Source organism: Mus caroli, chromosome 9 (genome assembly GCF_900094665.2).
Source record: "Mus caroli chromosome 9, CAROLI_EIJ_v1.1, whole genome shotgun sequence".
Taxonomy (NCBI): Eukaryota; Metazoa; Chordata; class Mammalia; order Rodentia; family Muridae; genus Mus; species Mus caroli.
The window spans coordinates 114,327,500-114,344,699 of NC_034578.1; the positions used below are offsets into that span (position 1 = coordinate 114,327,500).

At 49.7% G+C, this 17,200-nt stretch overlaps 1 protein-coding gene across 1 annotated transcript in view; it reads left to right on the forward strand.

Moving 5' to 3' along the window:
• Nucleotides 1–5,394: 5,394 nt before the first annotated feature.
• The window catches only part of Ctdspl (CTD small phosphatase like), a 120,328-nt gene continuing 108,522 nt past the window's right edge, over nucleotides 5,395–17,200 (forward strand). Inside the window, exon 1 of the mRNA XM_021172382.1 lies at nucleotides 5,395–5,882. Within this exon, the coding sequence (XP_021028041.1) occupies nucleotides 5,804–5,882 (79 nt within the window). The 5' untranslated portion in view covers nucleotides 5,395–5,803. The remainder of the gene's footprint in view (nucleotides 5,883–17,200) is intronic.

Genomic DNA, 17,200 nt, shown 5'->3' on the forward strand with positions numbered 1-17,200 from the left:
CATCCAGCTTGACACGGGAAGGAACTCACAATGTTCAGCCACCAGGGGGCAGGCTGCACCTGCTGGACCACTGACCCATTTCTGGGACTTTATTCTTGGGCATCAGTGTCTTTATAGGTAGGAAGCATACGGTATGCAAGCACCCTCTGCCCGAGGTCAGGTAGAGGGCATCCCTGGGGATGTATGCAGAGTGTGGATGGCTTGAGAGCCCCTGGACACTGGATTCAAGGGTTAGAATCTGTGTGATGAGGTATAGCGGGTCTTCATGAGTGGATAGATCGCTGGTGAGGGTGAGCTGTGGACCCCTTGGGGATGACGTCATGCCCCAGTCTCATTAGGGATGACATCATGTCCCGATCTCAAGCACGTACCCATGCTTTGGCTTCGGTTATGTAAGCTAGCAGACTCCCTAACGCTGCTAAAGCTGGCTTGAGTTCTTCTGTCAACCCACAGACGTGCTCTAGCTAAGAGACGCTGCTTCCTTTTGCAAAGAGTGGGAGCTGGTTAAGAGCACTGGCTGCTCTTCCAGAGGGCCCAAGTTTCAACCCCAGCACCCACCTGGAGGCCCACAACTATCTCCTGTTCCAGGGGATCTGACGCCCTCTTCTGGCCTCCTCGGATACCAGGCACACACACGGCACCTGGACAGACATACAAGTAAAAGCATCCATGCACGTAAATTAAAAATAAACCTTAAAGAAGAAGTCATCAGTGCTCCATTTTACCCACAGGTTGAAGTTCTGGTGCAGCCTGGCCTGCTGGGCCCTCTTCCTCCATCATTACACAGCCTTCTCTGTGCACACTGGAGGCAGAAATCCACTCACTCAGAAGACGAAAGCCTCAAAGACGACTCTGGGTAATCATTCCGTGAGGACTCCCTACAGAATAAACCAGCTCTTCTCTGGGCCTTCTGTAATTATCCCTCTACTTTGTCTACTATACCGTGAGTCTCCTTTGAGTGTTTTGCCTGCTTCGTTAGGCCTTAGCCTTCGATATTAAAGCACAGAGGTATAGTGCGGGTGAGGCATGGTGTGATCTGCCTAGGCTGGAGTGGGACTCCTTGGGACTTTCTGGTACCCACTATGAGAGAAGGGATGTTTGCGAGACAAATCTCACCCAAGTCCTCATGTCCCAGAGAGACAAATCCCCAAGGGCAGGCAGGCTCTATGGTGCATTTACCAGGAGTGTCTCACTCTCTCTCTGTCCAGAAACTACTTCTTTCTCCAACAAGAGAATTGCCACCTTTAGGCTGGGCTCCTAAAAGGGAAAGTTAGAGGAAGGAAGGTACCAGAGACCTTAAAGACAGAAACCACACACACACACACACACACACACACACACACACACAAAGGGACACAGCACCAAGAAATAGCCTGGAGCAGAGATTCAAGGGTGGAGAGCAGGCTGGGAGGGCCAGAGCAGCTCTTCTCCCACAGGTTTCCACCCTTGTCTCCAGCACCCAGGCTCCAGGCTTCTTCCTTGCTCATCTCTCACTCCTCAGCCCAACCAGTAGGCAAGACTTGTCCACTCTCCCTCCACAGTGCATCGGGAGTCTTCTCAGTCCTCTCTGTCCCCACAGCCACCAAATCCTTTCTGGACGGGTTCCTCTGCCTTTTGCATTGCTCCTGACCAACTGTTAGCTGGCAGGAATCTTGTAATCATACAACCAATCATTCCACACTCCTTCCCTCTATAAAGGCTCCCCTGCTTTATAAGGCTCTGCTTGACCTGAACTCCATGCATCACCAGACCTGGTCTCAAAGCCTGTGCTTCTCCCTCATGTCTACTTTCACACATACTAAGAGCTCACTGCCACTCGCTGGAGTACAGTGTACCTCAGGGCCCTTCCCAGCAAGGCTGGATGCCCTCACCCATGCTTTGCACGTCTTCCTATCTGCGGCAATGTGTGGCCTCTCAGGGATGATGTCACCAGCTCTAGCTTCATTTGTCTTGCTATTTAATCTCTGATCCTTCATATATCTCTCTCTCTCTCTTTCTCTCTCTCTCTCTCTCTCTCTTTCTCTCAAGTTGTAGTTTTCTCTATTTTTCCATTGCCCTGTTCATTTTGTCTTTTTCAGTCTTTCCAACTAGTTTCCAGTTTAAGGAATTGTATTTAAATAAGCCTGGTGTACACCTTCAATCTCAGCACATGGGAGACAGAGGCAGGAGAATCTCTGTAAGTGCCAGGCAGCCTCATCTACACAAGAAGTTCCAGGCCAGTCAGGCTATATCTTGAGGTTCTATCTTTGAAAAAGAAGGAGGAGGAGGAAGAGGATGAGGAGAAAGAGGAGGAGAAAAGAGAAGAGAAGAGAAGAGAAGAGAAGAGAAGAGAAGAGAAGAGAAGAGAAGAGAAGAGAGAGAAGAGAAGAGAAAGATCGATGACAGCCACTGGTGGCCTATGATTCATGAATGGCAGCCACAGGTCTGAAAGCCTGAGGCTCACTTCATAAAATATTTAGATTATATACAAGATCCCAGCAGCAGATATGAGTGATAGTCTACTTTACAATTAGATAAAGAGGGAAATACGTTGGTGAGGCATTTTTAAATTTGATATGACTCCAGAGGATGAGTATTAATCATATATACTAAAATAAAATAGCTTTTCTGATGATATGCGTGCAATTGCCATATAAACTATACAATTAAAGCCAATGCTCTTGGTAGGGTCAGAGCCACCGAGGTTAAAGGTGTACAATACCAGGCCAGGCTTTAAAGCTGTTTTTCTAAAAAAATTCAATGGCCCAAGAGTACTATGTGATGGCGGTGTGTATGGGAAACAGACTTCTACCCATCCTTTTAACCCATCCTTATCCTAGCAAAGATAAGGCACTCAAGAAATTCTCGCTAAATGGACAGAGACAGCCAAATGTATCCATTTTATCTTTTGTCATCTCTCAAGTGTTTGTCACTCTCAGGTCTTTCCCTCCCAAGACCAAAAGCATTTGCTCACATTTGTTTGGATGTAGCTGCTAGCTGCTACTGTTTAACACTTAATTTATCATATATACATCAACCCTACATCAACCTCCCTTTGGAGGCTCAGGGAATATGTAGAAAAGGAGGCAGAAGTGCTGTGCCACAGCAGCTGTGGTTGCCTGCACAAGACCAGAACAGGCGATATTTCCAACAACGAATGGGGAGGGGCTGCAGCGGCCCCACCCCCAGCTAAAGGACCTACTGGCAGTTGGCATCTACTGAGGCAAGAGTCACAAGTATGGCCACTGTTGAGTTGCCCATGGCTCAGTGAATGACCCCACCTCTATGTGCTCAGGCTAATTGTAATTAGTAGGTCAAAGAAACAAATAATTATCAAAGAGAACATGATATTGGGCGGGAGATGTCATGTGGCTGCTGCTGAGGGGGGCTGAGGGATGAACTGATCAAAATATAGTGTATACATATATGAAATATGTATAAATTTATGTTTTCAAAAAAAAGTAAGGGTGAATGGGCGGAGTTGGCTGGCAGATTAGCGGTGATTTCAGGAAGCTTAGAAAGGTAGAGCGTGAGGGAAAGGCAAGAATTGTTACTGGAGAGTCCCAGGGCATCGCAGCTACTGAAAAAGCAGAGCAGGAGAGTCAGTGTCTGAAAACCGTTCCCGCGGTAGCCCTTTTCCCACAGGAACAGTCCTTGGAAGTACTCCCACCCCCTTCTCTTAGACAAAGGAATCCAGAGTTTAAACACGTGACCAGGTGAGTCTGGCTACTCCAGGCATATCCTCAGAACGTGTGACAGGCATTAGACAAGTTGAGACAAGGCGAAGCTCCGGTGCCACTGGACTTTAATGAGTCTGGACCTTAGAGGGAGAGTTCATGCCCTGGCGGGTGGGCTACTTGGTACAGCTTGCGTTCCTAATCAAACGGACACTTCGAGCTTCGTGGTTTGGTTGCCCCTGGATATTCTGGGGGTCCCTAAGGTGCTTCGGGAAGAGCAGATATTCCTGGGTGAGTGCACCCCAAGGGCAGCTGAGATGTCTTCTCCATGTACAGCAGTTCCAGGATGCCACTTGAGGTCTTGGGTTTGGGAACAAAAACGCTAACTTCTTGCCTAATTCTCATAAACAGCAGCTCCTCTGCAGACACGCCTCCCTCCTATTTCAGGAGGGGAGTCCTGCCCGGGGCAGTCTCCAACAGTGGGGCTCCATAGACTTCACCCGTCTGCGGGCTCGCGTCTACCAGAGGCGCTTCTGGAAGTTTCTTTCCAACTTTGCAGACGCTCATCGGTGAACACGCGGCTTGAACGGTGCCAGCGCCGGGATCGCACCCGCGCGGAAAAGTAGGGAAGTCCCAGCAGGCCTCCCCTCTTGAAAGCCACCCAGGGAGAGGGGGGTGGGGGGAGTAGGGGGCAAGTGCGCGCGCAAGCTGGCGAATGGGCGGAGTTAGATTGTCTTCTCCAGCCCATCTGTCAGTCAAGAGCTTCAGCTCCGCCCACACAGCGGTAATTGGTGAGGAGCGCGCGCGAGCGCCCGCGGCCCGCCCCCTTCAGCACTGCCCCCGCCCACCGGTTGACAGGGCTGCAAGTGGGGCCTACAAGTTGGAGCAAGAAGGTGCTTGCGGGTGCCGAAATGCTCAGACCCTCGGAAGCTGATGGGCACCTGCTCACACCCAGCTCTGGCTGTCACCCCAGACCTGACAGCAGCCCGATGCTCATGTACTCGAGTCCTGGCCCAGCTCTGCTCCTACAGGCCCCTTTCCACTCCATCAGCCACCTACAGCCTCTTTTCTGCCTTTAAGTGGCTGAACCCCTAGCCGAGGTGCCCACGGTCTCACGTGCCAAGAGGTCTGGCCTCGAGGACGCACTGTTCTGCACACCGACTCTCGCCCCGGCTGCTTATGCGGACTACACAGTGTGAGCCCGGTCTGCAGACTCTCCGCGCACCTCTCATCGTCTCCTCACCCCCGGGCCCAGCATCCCCTATGGCTCACCGCACAGCCTAGCTCTACACCACCCCAACTCTATGCCCGAACCCCACTGCAGCCTCGCTCCCTGCTCCCCTGCGGAACCCTCCATTCCCAGTTCGAGCGTCAGGACGTCCCTCACCCGGAACCCACTACCGATTGCAATCTTCTCCCACGGTGCCTGGACTCGGGGTGAATAAACCTCCCCGGGCCTCAGCCGGCGATCCCGCTGCACCCCGGGCTTCCGCCGAGCTTCCATTCCGCGCCGCGCGGCCCACACCTCGATCGCGGAGCTTGCTTCATCTCCCAGACTCCGCCGCACCCTCCCACCTACCCCGAGGCCCCCTGTGTCCCGCACGCGCGCGCCACCGCCCCAGACCACACCCCGCACGCTGTGCCCCCCGACTCGGCCCCGCACCCCTCTCCCCGGCGGGCGGCGGACGGCGGGCGGGCGGGCGGGCAGCGCCGGCGGCGGTGGAGGCCAGTCCTCGGGCCGGGACACACCCACCCGCCCGCCCTCCTCGCTTTCCTCCTTCCCTCCCCCTCGCGCTCCCTCTCTCCCGCCCTCCCGCCCTAGCTCCGCGCTCGCTCCTTCTCTCCGTCGCCTGCTCGCGCTTCCCGCGGCGCCCGGCCTCCCGCTCCGCCTCCCCGAGCGCGGCTCTCCCGGGCGCGGCTCCGGGGTTCATGCTGACGAGGCGGCGGCCGCTTCAGCCCAGCGGCGGCGGCGACGGCGGGAGCTGGGGCGCGGGCCCCGGCTGCCTCTCTCGGAGCGCGGGGCCGGGCGGCGGCGAGCGCCCCACCGCGCCGCGCCCCTGCGCGCCCCCTACGCCGCGCCCCCGCGCGCCCCCCGCGCCTAGCTTGCGGGGGGCCGGGCCTGCGGGCGGCCGGCGCGGCGCGCACCCATGGACGGTCCGGCCATCATCACCCAGGTGACCAACCCCAAGGAGGATGAGGCCCGGTCGCCCGTCGCGGGCGAAAAAGGTGAGGAGGGGCACGGGCAGCTGCCGCGGGGGGCGTGAGTGCACCCCGCGTCGCCGGAGTTCTCGGTGTGCGCCCGCACGGGCGTGGGGGAGGGGTGTACCGGGCCAGGAGGGTGCGTGGGTGTGGGGTGCGCCTGGAGCAGAGGGAGGCTGGGAGGGTGCCTGTGCCAGCTGAGCTCATGTGAGTGTGCATGAGCAGCTGAGAAGTTGGGATCGGATGTGTGCACTGCACAGAGCTGTTTTAAGTGTGCATGCAGTGCGTGAGACAGGTTGTGTGCACACCTCTGTGTACGCGCAGGCCAACTGAGAGATTATAAGGGCGTGAATGCTTTTAGCAGATTGTGTGTGCTCCTGACAGGCTATGAGTTTGTAGACTTAAAGTGGAGGTCTGTATGCCTCTGACTGAGAGGTGGTGAGCGGTGTGCAGAGCCTGAGCGTGTGGACCTTGTGTGTGTGTGTGTTCACTCCTAATGGAGGTGTGTGAGAGAGTGTGTGTGAATGTGTGCCTACGTTATCCCACTGTCAGAATGTACTGTGTCTCTTTGCCGTTTGGGTGTGTGTGCATATCTGGCTTTGACCAAGATCCTGTGTACACAAGTGCACACATGCTTGTGCCTGTTTGTGCATAGCACAGAGAGGCCATGTCTTGAGAATATTTAGTTGGTTGTGCAAGTGGAGGAGAGGTGAGGAGCAGCGCCGTCCCCACAACACCACACACACATACACACAAGCACATGTGCACACTCCCTTTTTAGCTTGTCTCCCAGCCACCAAGCAGCCTGTCAGGAACTCCACCGCCTGGCATCTCTGGCCTCTTGTGGGTCGGGGGAGCTCTACACAGCACTTGGCAAACGCTTAGTGCGTTAGAGCTGTCCCCTTTGGGGTAGCTGGTCAGGGGCTAACCAGGCAATGCCATGCTGCCTGCATCTGGTTTGTTTGGGGCCCCATCCCTTCCCCTGTTTACTTTTTGCTCTTTCTTGGTATGTTGACCCCTCAGAGAACTGACGTCTTCACACAAGTGCCCGAAGTCACTGTGTCCTGCTGGTTGGACAGACTGTTTTGAAGAGCCAACCAATCTGGCTTGGTTTGCTCTGGCAACTGACTCTTGCTTCACAGTCCTTCTACCATGCGTAGTACACACACATAAGTCCCCCTCCACTCCCAAAGGACCTGCTTGTCCCCTCCAGCCCTGGGCTGGCCACAGCAGACACTGGAAGAGTCACGTTTCTTTCCATTGGCCTCCACCCTCTGTTCTTGTGCACCTAGTAAGGACTGTACCCTCTGGGGATTGAGGTAGGATGAGGATGGGAGGAGCGGTCCACTACCATTGCCTGCCCTGGACCCCTGGGGCATGCCCAGCAGGAAGGCTCAGGACTTTTCCCAGGTCCCCTCAGGTGGGGATTTGCCATCTGCTTTCACTCTGTAATCTGTAAACACCGCCCGCCCTACAGATTGGTTTCTAAATGCAAAATCAAGAATTCCATCGCTTCCCCAGAAATTGTCTATACCCTATACGTGAGCTTTTAAAACCTGCAGGAGGGCATGGAGTGACTTTCACACCTTCCTGGGGCCTAAGTGGGGAGCACCTCTCTGGTCTAGCCTTCCCACCATGAGGGCCTGAGCTATTGAGGCCCTCACTGGACATTGGTGAATCCAGCATTCCTCTGTGCTGTGGACTTTATGTGATCAAAACCTTGGTTCTTGGAAGAGGTGTGATAAGAAGCTAGTGGATACTTGTCAGGACCTGGTTCCTCTCTTGCTGCCCCCCACCTCACCTTGGGAGTGGGCCATTTTTCGAGCTCCCCGGGTCCCCGGACTGATCCAATTCCTGAAGCAGAATAGGTCGGTGGGAGAGCCAAACCCTGTGCTTGTGACTGGAGGCGCTTGGTCTGCACAGCTTGCTGACATTGCCTTTTGGGACGGGCTCTTCATATCTTTAACAGCCTGCTTTGTTTGTTTTCAGTGTCAGATTGGTTACTTGTTGACAGAGTAGGGGAATTCCTTGCCTCCTGTCCTAGGGTGGGGTGCTTGGCTAGTAAAAGCACTAAAGTCCCACTTTACCTAAGATTTTTTTTTTTACTCCAAAAAGTTAATATAATTTTGATCCGTCGTAGGATAACAAAATAATAGATGGTCAAATTTGTGTTTGTTTTTAAGTGTGTGTGCTTTGACAGCCATACAAATATGAACTATATGTTGATCACGTCGCCCCCCCCTCCCAGCTTCCCCCACCTCACTCCAACACGTGTGCCTCCCACCTCATGCCTATTTCTGAGAATCAAATGTTGAAACAGCTTCTTTAGAATAATAAACCACCGAACAGGTTCAGCAGTGTCCCTAGCTTAAGTGTGCCGATATCTTCTTCATCGATAGGCAGAATGCATTCTGCATAACTTAAATTACGACAATCATTTGGTTATTAAGTATTGGGCCTGCGATGCTTGGAAGTGTTCGTGGCAAGGGAGAGATTGATGGTCTTAAAATGTTTGCTTTCATTATTTACTCTGTAAAATGGGAACAGTGGTGGCCGCTCCTGGGTTGGATGGGAGAGATGAGAGATGCTGGGTTGGATGGGAGAGATGAGAGATGCTGGGTTGGATGGGAGAGATGAGAGATGCTGAAGTAAGCACAGGGAGGACTCCTCCCCATGTACCAGCGAGCCACTCCATACACTTTACAGGTTTACGGAAGAAGTCTGATGCTGAATTCCCTCTCTACGCAGCATGTGTGGAGGTACACCGGTGGCTCAGAGACGAGTGTCACTGTCATTAGCCTGTGGCTCTGGCTTATTGCTTCCAGCTGTGTTTGATTGGATTGATAGTGTGAGGCTATAGAGAACAGTCCCCCGTAGTGCCTTGCTGTCACACAGCCCTTAGGAAAAGAGACCAGAGATGGGAACCAGAAAGTCGTAGAAGAGGAAAAGGAAACGACTCCCGAGTCTGTGAGTTACCATTCCCATGTCACTTCAAAGCACTTCAGTGACTTCCAGTGTCCAAAGTGGACAGATATTTGGAAAATGGGTCCTCCCAGTAGACTTGGGAGAAGATAAAAAAAAATAGTACAAACTTTTCGTGTTGTTAGGATTTATTTATTTTTATTTCATGTGTATGGGTGTTTTGCTGGCATGTCTCATGTATGTACCTGGTACCTGTAGAGGCCAGAAGAGGGTGTTTGATTCCCTGGAACTGGGGTTACAGATGGTTGTGAACCAACCACCATATGGGTGCTGGAACTGAACCCCAGGTCTTTATAGGAACAGTCAGTGTTCTTAACCATTTATCCATCTCTCCATCCCCAGGAGTGCAAGCATTCTAAAGAGTAATTTAGTACTTAATGCGTGAGCTGATACTTTTGGCTGCAAGTATCAGAAAAGCAGGCTTCACGCAGCCTGAGCCAGCTCCTCCGTTTCAGGCTCCTGGAGATTGACTGCTGTGGCTCTCCTTGAACTGCCCCGATGTTTGTTAGACCAGCAATTCTCTTGGCTCTCCCACCCACATGCTGCATCCTGTCTGAAACCTCTCTAGTCTCCCTAGTCATCCTCAAGGCTGGAAAGGAGACAGAGTCGGTCATGTTTCTCCCTCTTACCCAGAAAGCTGACCATTCCCAGGGACGACTGCTCAGTAAACTTTTGCTCATGTTTAATTGGCCAGAACTGGGTCACATGGCCTCCCCCAGCCTCAGGTACAATCGTGGACATTAGCTCTCCAGCATGGATAGCCCCTGTAGGAAGAAGACCGGAAACAGAGGGAGCAAGTGTGGTGCCATCAGTCCCAGCATTAGCCGCGCCTTCAGAGCACCAAGCTACACCTCCAAGTTTCTGTTACAGAGTCACCTCATTTGCACTCACAGCCGGTGCAGGGTTGTCACTGCCAACCACCATGTGGCTCACAGTAGCAACTTTCCCAGCCATCCCATCCCGTGTCAATGGGCAGATAAGGTTGGACAGTGTGCTGTCATCCTGGCAGAAAGAATGCTACCAGACCACTGGGACAGACAGTTAAATTACATCTGACTATGCATACACGTGACTTTCAGAGCTGTACTAAGGCATGACTCTCAGAGACATTTCGAAGCGAGACATTTCAAGAATGACATAACAGTATCTACCCTATCTTAATTAAAAAAAAATCAAACACACAGAGCTGAATAAATGTCCGGAAATATAAAAAAATAACCTTTGAGGCGATAAGGCACTGGGATGATTCTCTTGGGGGCAAAGGCTTAGTGCGCGGAGAGGGAAACAGGCCACTTTGTTTCAACATTGATGAAAATGTGCTTGTGTTTTAGAGACAAACTTTTTTTTTTAACTAAAAAGGACATTTCCCTTAGCTCTTTGTAGAGAAATAATTTGAAGGAATTGTACAATAACAAAACAAACCCCAAGAACCTCAATTAATATGCAGAAACACCCAGAACATTTCAATGCTAGTTAAACACCTTATTATTTTTTAATTTTTTTTTATTTTATTTTTGTGAGCCAGTAGGTTTGCTGGAGATTACTGCAGGGCATTGTATGTTCTGAGTCTGCTTCTCATGAACGTTTGCTGTCCCTAGTCTCTTACAAAATATAATTTTAAATTTCTAAAACTTTATTTCATGTGTATGGGTGTTTTTCCTGCATGTCTGCATCTGTACTGTGTACATGCAACACATGCTGGGGCCAGAAGAGGGGATCAAACAGAGGCTGGAGTTACAAACAGTTGCGTATTGCCATGTGGGTGCTGGGACTGGAACCCCGTTCTCTGGAAGAGCAGCTTTTAGTCATAGCTCAGAACCTCCAGCTTTGGAGGTATTGACAGAATTGCAGCTAACAGATGTATTTACAAGCAGTACAGTAATCATTTTGGATGGCAGGATAGATGGAAAGAAGGTTCAGATTAACACTATGTAGACTAGGCTGGCCACAAGCTCAGAGACCCCTGCCTCTGCCTCCCAGAACTGGGATTAAACTGTGTGTTCCATGCCCATCTTAAACTTTCATTTAGATGAAAAATTAGATGAACTGTAGATTCGTTATGTACTTGTAAGAGATCCCACAGAGCCAGGTGTGGTGGTCTGGACCTCTGCTCTCCAAACCCTGGAGACCAAGACCACAGGTTCCAGGCTAACCTGTGGCAGAGCCCCGTGAAGAGGAAAGAAACAGGGAAGAGGGGAGGAGTCACAGAGGTCCTCTTTCTCCTCTACCTGGGTCCCCTCAGTGTTGACATTTGGTAAGACTTTGAATGGCTTCATAGCCAATATGTTGGCAATGACCTTATGAAGGCTTAGTTCCTTTATGGGGGAGCAGGAGCCACACCCATTTCTCTTCCTTGCCCCGCCCCTTCCTTAGCAGACTGACAACCCCTAGTCTGTCCTCTGTTTCCAGAATGTTGTCGTTTCAGACATGTTGGCTAGGCAGGATCAGACAGAATGTGATCTTTCCCACAATCCGACTCTCTGGAAAGTCGTTCGACATTCTGGATGGTCGTCCCGTTCCTGCTCCAGTTTATATTTGACCTTTTTTTCCGTCATTGTTGTTTAATGTTCAGGGGTGTGAACGCACCACGGTTTGATTGCTCGTCCTGTCTTTTTCATTGCTGTGTAATGCTCAGGGGTGTGAACGCACCACGGTTTGATTGCTCTTCCTTTCAAGATTTGGGGTGTTTTGACTAAAGCTACTATAAACACATGAACCCCTTTATATAAACTTAAATCCTCAAATTCCTTGGGGGAAATACACACATGTCAGTACAGGTAGTGGGTCATGTGATACAAGTTTATTTACTTTTTATTTAAAATTACTGTTTCAAGTGAATATGTTTTTTTAAACAAAGGTGTGCACCCCCCCCCACCACCACCACACACACACAATTGCTGAGATCAGAGGTCTGCACCACCATGACCACCCTCCCTCTTTCCTTATTTGAAGACTTTTCTTGCAGTTATCTTTCCTTCACTGTGTGTATATGAGCACATTTCAGGTGTAAAGGTATAAACTATACCATAAATAATGATAAGTAAATAAAATTATTATCTCCTTGAGTAAACAGCCCGTTTTGCTTTCTTACCAGCAAGGATGAGGCATCTGTTTCTCTAGAGCCTCTCGAATTTTCAAAGTTGTCATTTTTAAACACTATTTCATCTTCTCTATGCATGTGTGTGGTATGTCCTGCTTTGTCACCCTGCCATATTCCCTTGAGACTTGGTCTCTCTCTAAACCAGGCTGTGACCAAGTTCCTGCCACCCTCAAGGCTCTGCTGCACATAGCACTGGCTTTACCGATGTGTACAGCTTCTTCTAGCTGTTTAGGTGGGTGCTGGGGATTTGAACTTGGGTCCTTATTCTTGTACAGCAAGCACTCCGACCCATCAAGCCTTCCCGCCCCCCAGTCCCAGTCATCATGTTCTTATAGATAGGGAGCCGCATAACTCAGTATAGTTTAAGATGAAATGGTGCAGACAGAGAAATAGAATGGAGTAAGCCACAGAACTAAAAAACAAACCCACCCAAATACACCCAGTGGACATTAAATAAGGGCACAGAGACGTTCAGATGAAGAATGGCTGAGGAGGTACCTCAGCTGTGAAAAACGCTTACTCCCCGAGTATGGAGGCCGGAGTTCCAGTCCCCGGCCCACGTAAAGAGCCAGGCTTAAAGAGCCAGGCATGGGTTCACTCTTCTCAGGGTTTAATGATTTTCAGTAAACAAATCCTACCAATGTCGTACTGTGATTTCTTCTTTAAGCAGTTAGGAATTTTGATTTGGATGTCTGTGTTAGCATGCAGACATACTTATCCTGAATGCTGTATACTTATCCTGAATCCGGTGTCTTTGTTGAGCTCACAGATTGGCTATGAGATTTTTCTTGGATTCCTGCAAGCTTTGACATCAGCCATCATATTAAATAAGAACATTTACTTTTCTTCTTCAGATCTGCGCTCCTTTTCAAAATTTTTTCCCTTTTTTATCACTGTGACTAGAACTTGGAACAACAGTATATTGAGTAACTGATGGGGACGGATGGATGTCTTTGCTTGCTCCTGTCTCTGTTCCCGAGATAAAGCCATGACGGAGGCAACCCACAAGAGAAATGGTTTATTTGGGCTTACTAGTTCCAGCAGGATAAGTTCCCCTGGTGGTGTGCCTGCGTGGCAGCAAGCCACAGGCCTGGCAGCAGGAACCGGAAGCTGAGAGCTGTCACAAAGGAAGTAGACAGTCAACCGGAAGTAGGGTTAGGTCTTTTTAGGTCAACCCCCACTCCTGATAATATCCTTCTTCCAGCCAGGCGATACCATCGAAACCTTCCCAAACAGCCGGGGACCAAGTGTGCTAATGCTTGGGACTGTAGAGCACATTTCTTGTTCAGACCACGACAGCTCCCATCTGAGGATAAAACCATCGTCTTTCTCCAATAAATATAATACCAGCTGTTAGGTTTTTGATTCATGGGGTTGGTGAAGTTCCCTTCCATCCTGGGTTCTCTGAGTTGTATAGATAACTGAAGTTTTCCTTAGGCTTTTTCTGCGTACACGTGTACAACCATGCTAGTTAACATGACTGTGCAATCTGACTTCTGAATAAGAAACCAGCTGGGCGTCCTTGAAGAAAGTTTGTTTCTGCTGTGCAGTTCTCTTCTGTGTGTTGATAAACTCTACCCTCGAGTGACATCATCTGCAGTTTTAATTATTTATTTTCACGGACGTCATCTTCCTGATTGGATATCAACCTCATTGAAATATTTCGGGGAACTTTCTGCCCTCTTCTGGAACCAACTGTGGTCCTTCTCCACTGAAATCTCCACTGAGATTTCTCTGGGGCAGTTTTTAAATCTCCAAGTTTGATTTTCTTCCCAGTAATTGTAGAGCTGTTTAAATAATCTCTTCCATCTGGGACGACCTGGGGTAGAGTGGATTTCTTGAGACTCGATACATCTCATTTAAGCTGACAAATGTCTGAGCATTGAGTAGCTTCCTTAGCGTTTAATCCCTTGCTGACTTCCTGATGTGTACAGAACCAGTAACAGCGAGACATAATGTTTTGTGGTTCTGTGTTGTCTGTCTTGCTAAGGGTATCTCAATTTTTCTTGGTCTTCCTTTTTTTTTTTAAATTTCCTTTGCTCAGTTTTATTAATGTCTTCCTGCCTCTTGGTTTAGTTTGAGCCCCTCCCCCTTATTAAGACGTTCAGAGATCCCGAGATATATGTGTGTGTGTGTGTGTGTGTGTGTGTGTGTGTGTGTATATTTTTTTTTCTCTTCTAATAAGTTTGTTTAGTGCCACACACACTTCTAAGCACCGCTGTAGCAATCCCCACAAATTTTGATATTTTCATTTTCACACAGTTCCGTGGTTCACGGCCACATTGAACAGAAAGCTTGAGACAGCCTGGTGCCGGCTTGGGTATCCGCCTCCAGAGTCCCCTCCCCCACTGTCAATAGATACCCAGCATCCTGCCGTGATTACAGTTTCATGACCCCGTGTTGACTTCCTCATTATCACTAGTACAGGTGGTACACATTAGGGCTCCCTGTCGCCACCATAAGTTTTATGAGTTTAGATAGAGGTGTCTTGATACCTGCCCGCCGCCGCCGTTATAGTGCCTAACAGAATGATTTCACAGCCTTACAAAGGTCCAGTGGCCACTCATCCTTCCCAGCCTCTGACAACCTCTGACTTTTTTTTTTTTTTAACTACCTCTATAGGTTTGCCTTTTTCAAAAGATCATCTGGTTGGAGTCACAGGGCAGGTAGCCTTTGCAAATTGGCTTTCTTCTGTTAAAATGCATTTAGGTTCCTTCATGTCTTCTCATGGTTTAAGATTAATTTTGGGGTCTAGAGAGATGGCTTAGAAGTTAAGCCATCGGTTCTATCGGAGAACCAGAGTTTTGATCCCAGTATCCATTTTTGGTGGCTCACAAATGCCCGTAAGCTTCAAGGGAATCTGTCTTGTCCTCTGGTCTCTGTGGTGTGTTCATGTGCATAACACACACATACACATCTGTTGTGTGCACAGACGCATGCTGGTGTGTGCATGCTGGTGGATGTGAGGACCAGAGATCAGTCTCAGGTGTCTCTCTTCAGGAGTTGTTCACATTGTTTTTGAGACAGGGTCTCATGTTGGCCTGAAGTTCACCAGTTAGGCTAGGTTCTGGCCCTTGAATCCTAGGACTCTGCCTCTGCCAGTCCAACTTGGGGATTGCAAGAATGCAGCTTTTGATCTGGGTTCTGATGATGGAGCTCTGGTCTTCCTGCCTGCACTACAGACATTATAGAGGTGCTGCCTCCCTGGTCCCCTCCACTCCGTTTGTTTTCAGTGTCGAATGACACCACACTCCGTGGATGTGCACCAGTTAATTATGGTTTACTTACTGAAGGGACAGCAGGATTGCCCCTGAGTTCTACAGGATGAACAGGCTGCCAGGAACAACCGTGTCTGAAAACAAGTGTTTCCGACTCATCTGGGTGATTACCCAAAGGGCACTGCGGTGGTAAGACTATTGAGTGTAGTTTTTAAGGAAACTGCTGAACCGGTTTTTTTTTGTTTTTTTTTTCCAGAGTGGCTGTGTAATTGTTAGTTTTCATTAGTTTAACTGCGATGCGTCTTGGCGTGGATTTCTTTTTATTAGTCTCTTTCCAGTTCATTTTGGTTCTTGGATTTATGTCTCTTGCCAAATTTGGGGAGTTTTCAGACATTATTTCCTCGGGTCCTATCTCCTGGGATGCCAGTGACACCAAGATCCTTTTGGTTTTGGTTTTGGTTTTTAATTAAGATTTAGTGATTTTTATTCGATATGTATGGGTGTTTTGCCTGCATGTATGTGTGTACACCACAAGTGTGCCTGATGCCTGTGAAGTCCAGACGAGGGCATAGGACCCTCTGAACTGGGAGTATAGGGTATCGTGAGCCACCATGTGGATGCTGGAAACGGAACCTGGGCCTCTGCAGGAACAGTGAGTTCTAACCTCCAAGGTTACTTTAGTTTCTGTAGTCCTGGTGGGTTTTTCCTTTCATTCTCCTGTTGTTCAGGTCGAGGGATTCCTATTATTCTCTCTCCTCAAGCCTGTTAATTTAATTGTCTCCCTTCTGCTGTAGAACCTTTCCACTGGGGTATTTCTATCACGCTTACTTTAGTGGTGTGTGTGTGTGTGTGTGTGTGTGTGTGGTACACACATGGGCACATGAGGCTGACATCAGGCATCTCCCTCAGTTTCCCAGTGCCTCACATCTAGTGACAGGGTCTCTCACGTGAACCCACAGCTCACTAACTCTTCTAAGGTGGGCAGCCATGTTTCTCCGGAGAGGCTCTTTACACTGTGCACTGGGACTGCAAATGTGTCACCATGCCCACCCAGAGATGGCATGGGTGCTGGGGCATCTCAGCTCCAGTCCTCACATTTGGGAGGCAGGTGAGCTATCTCCCAGGCCCCATTGCGCCTTTAATTCTGAGTTTCTGTCTATCCTGCATAGTTTCTTCATGCTAAGGCTTTCTATCCCCCGTCCCACCCCGGTTGTTTCCAATGTGCTTCAGTTGCTCCTGGAGGCATTTTTATTATGGCTGCTTTGAAGTCTTTGTCAAGTAAGCCTATCATCTTCGGACTCTGGTGTTTACATCTACTGACGGCTCATTTTCACCCCCTCTGAGATGTCCTGGGTTTCCCAAAGACAGGGAAATTGCAGTTGAAACCTGGGGATCTTCACGTTGTGTTGGGACTCCCTGGGTCTGGTTGAAACCTTCCACTTGGCTCCAGTAAAAAGGGGAGCCCTGCCTTGTTCCTGTGCTCTCTGTTGGCCTCTTCTGATGGGCAGGGGAGGGAGTTCAGTGGCCACATGGTCTTTAATAAGCTACAAAGGCATGACCTCATTATCTCCGTGGGTGTTGAAAACCCTGACTCTTCCCACGCCTCCTGGGATACCTTCCCAGTCTTACTGCTGTGTCAGGGTAGAAGTCTTCACTGGTCATGTGGTCACCACTCACATTTCTGGGCTCCTTACCGGCCCTGCTCTGTCCATGGCCTTCTTTGTCCCCACCAGGGCTAGTGACCTGTGGATTATTCCTGGTGGGAGCAGAGGTCTTGGTTGGCAGCCTTCAACTTTCATTTACACAGGGTGTGTGCATGGGGTGTGTGCGTGTGTGTGTGTGTGTGTATGGTATGTGTATAGTGGTGTATGTGTGTGTGTGTATGTGTGCACGCGTGCTCGTCCCGAGGCTTTAACCGTGCTTCATGGGAAGGGAAGGAAATTCATCTAGAACATTCTCCTAGAAGTCCCTCGATCAACTTTTAGACTCAGCCAAATTCATAGTGAATTTTAATTATGTAATGGTTCTGACACAGGGTGTCACTG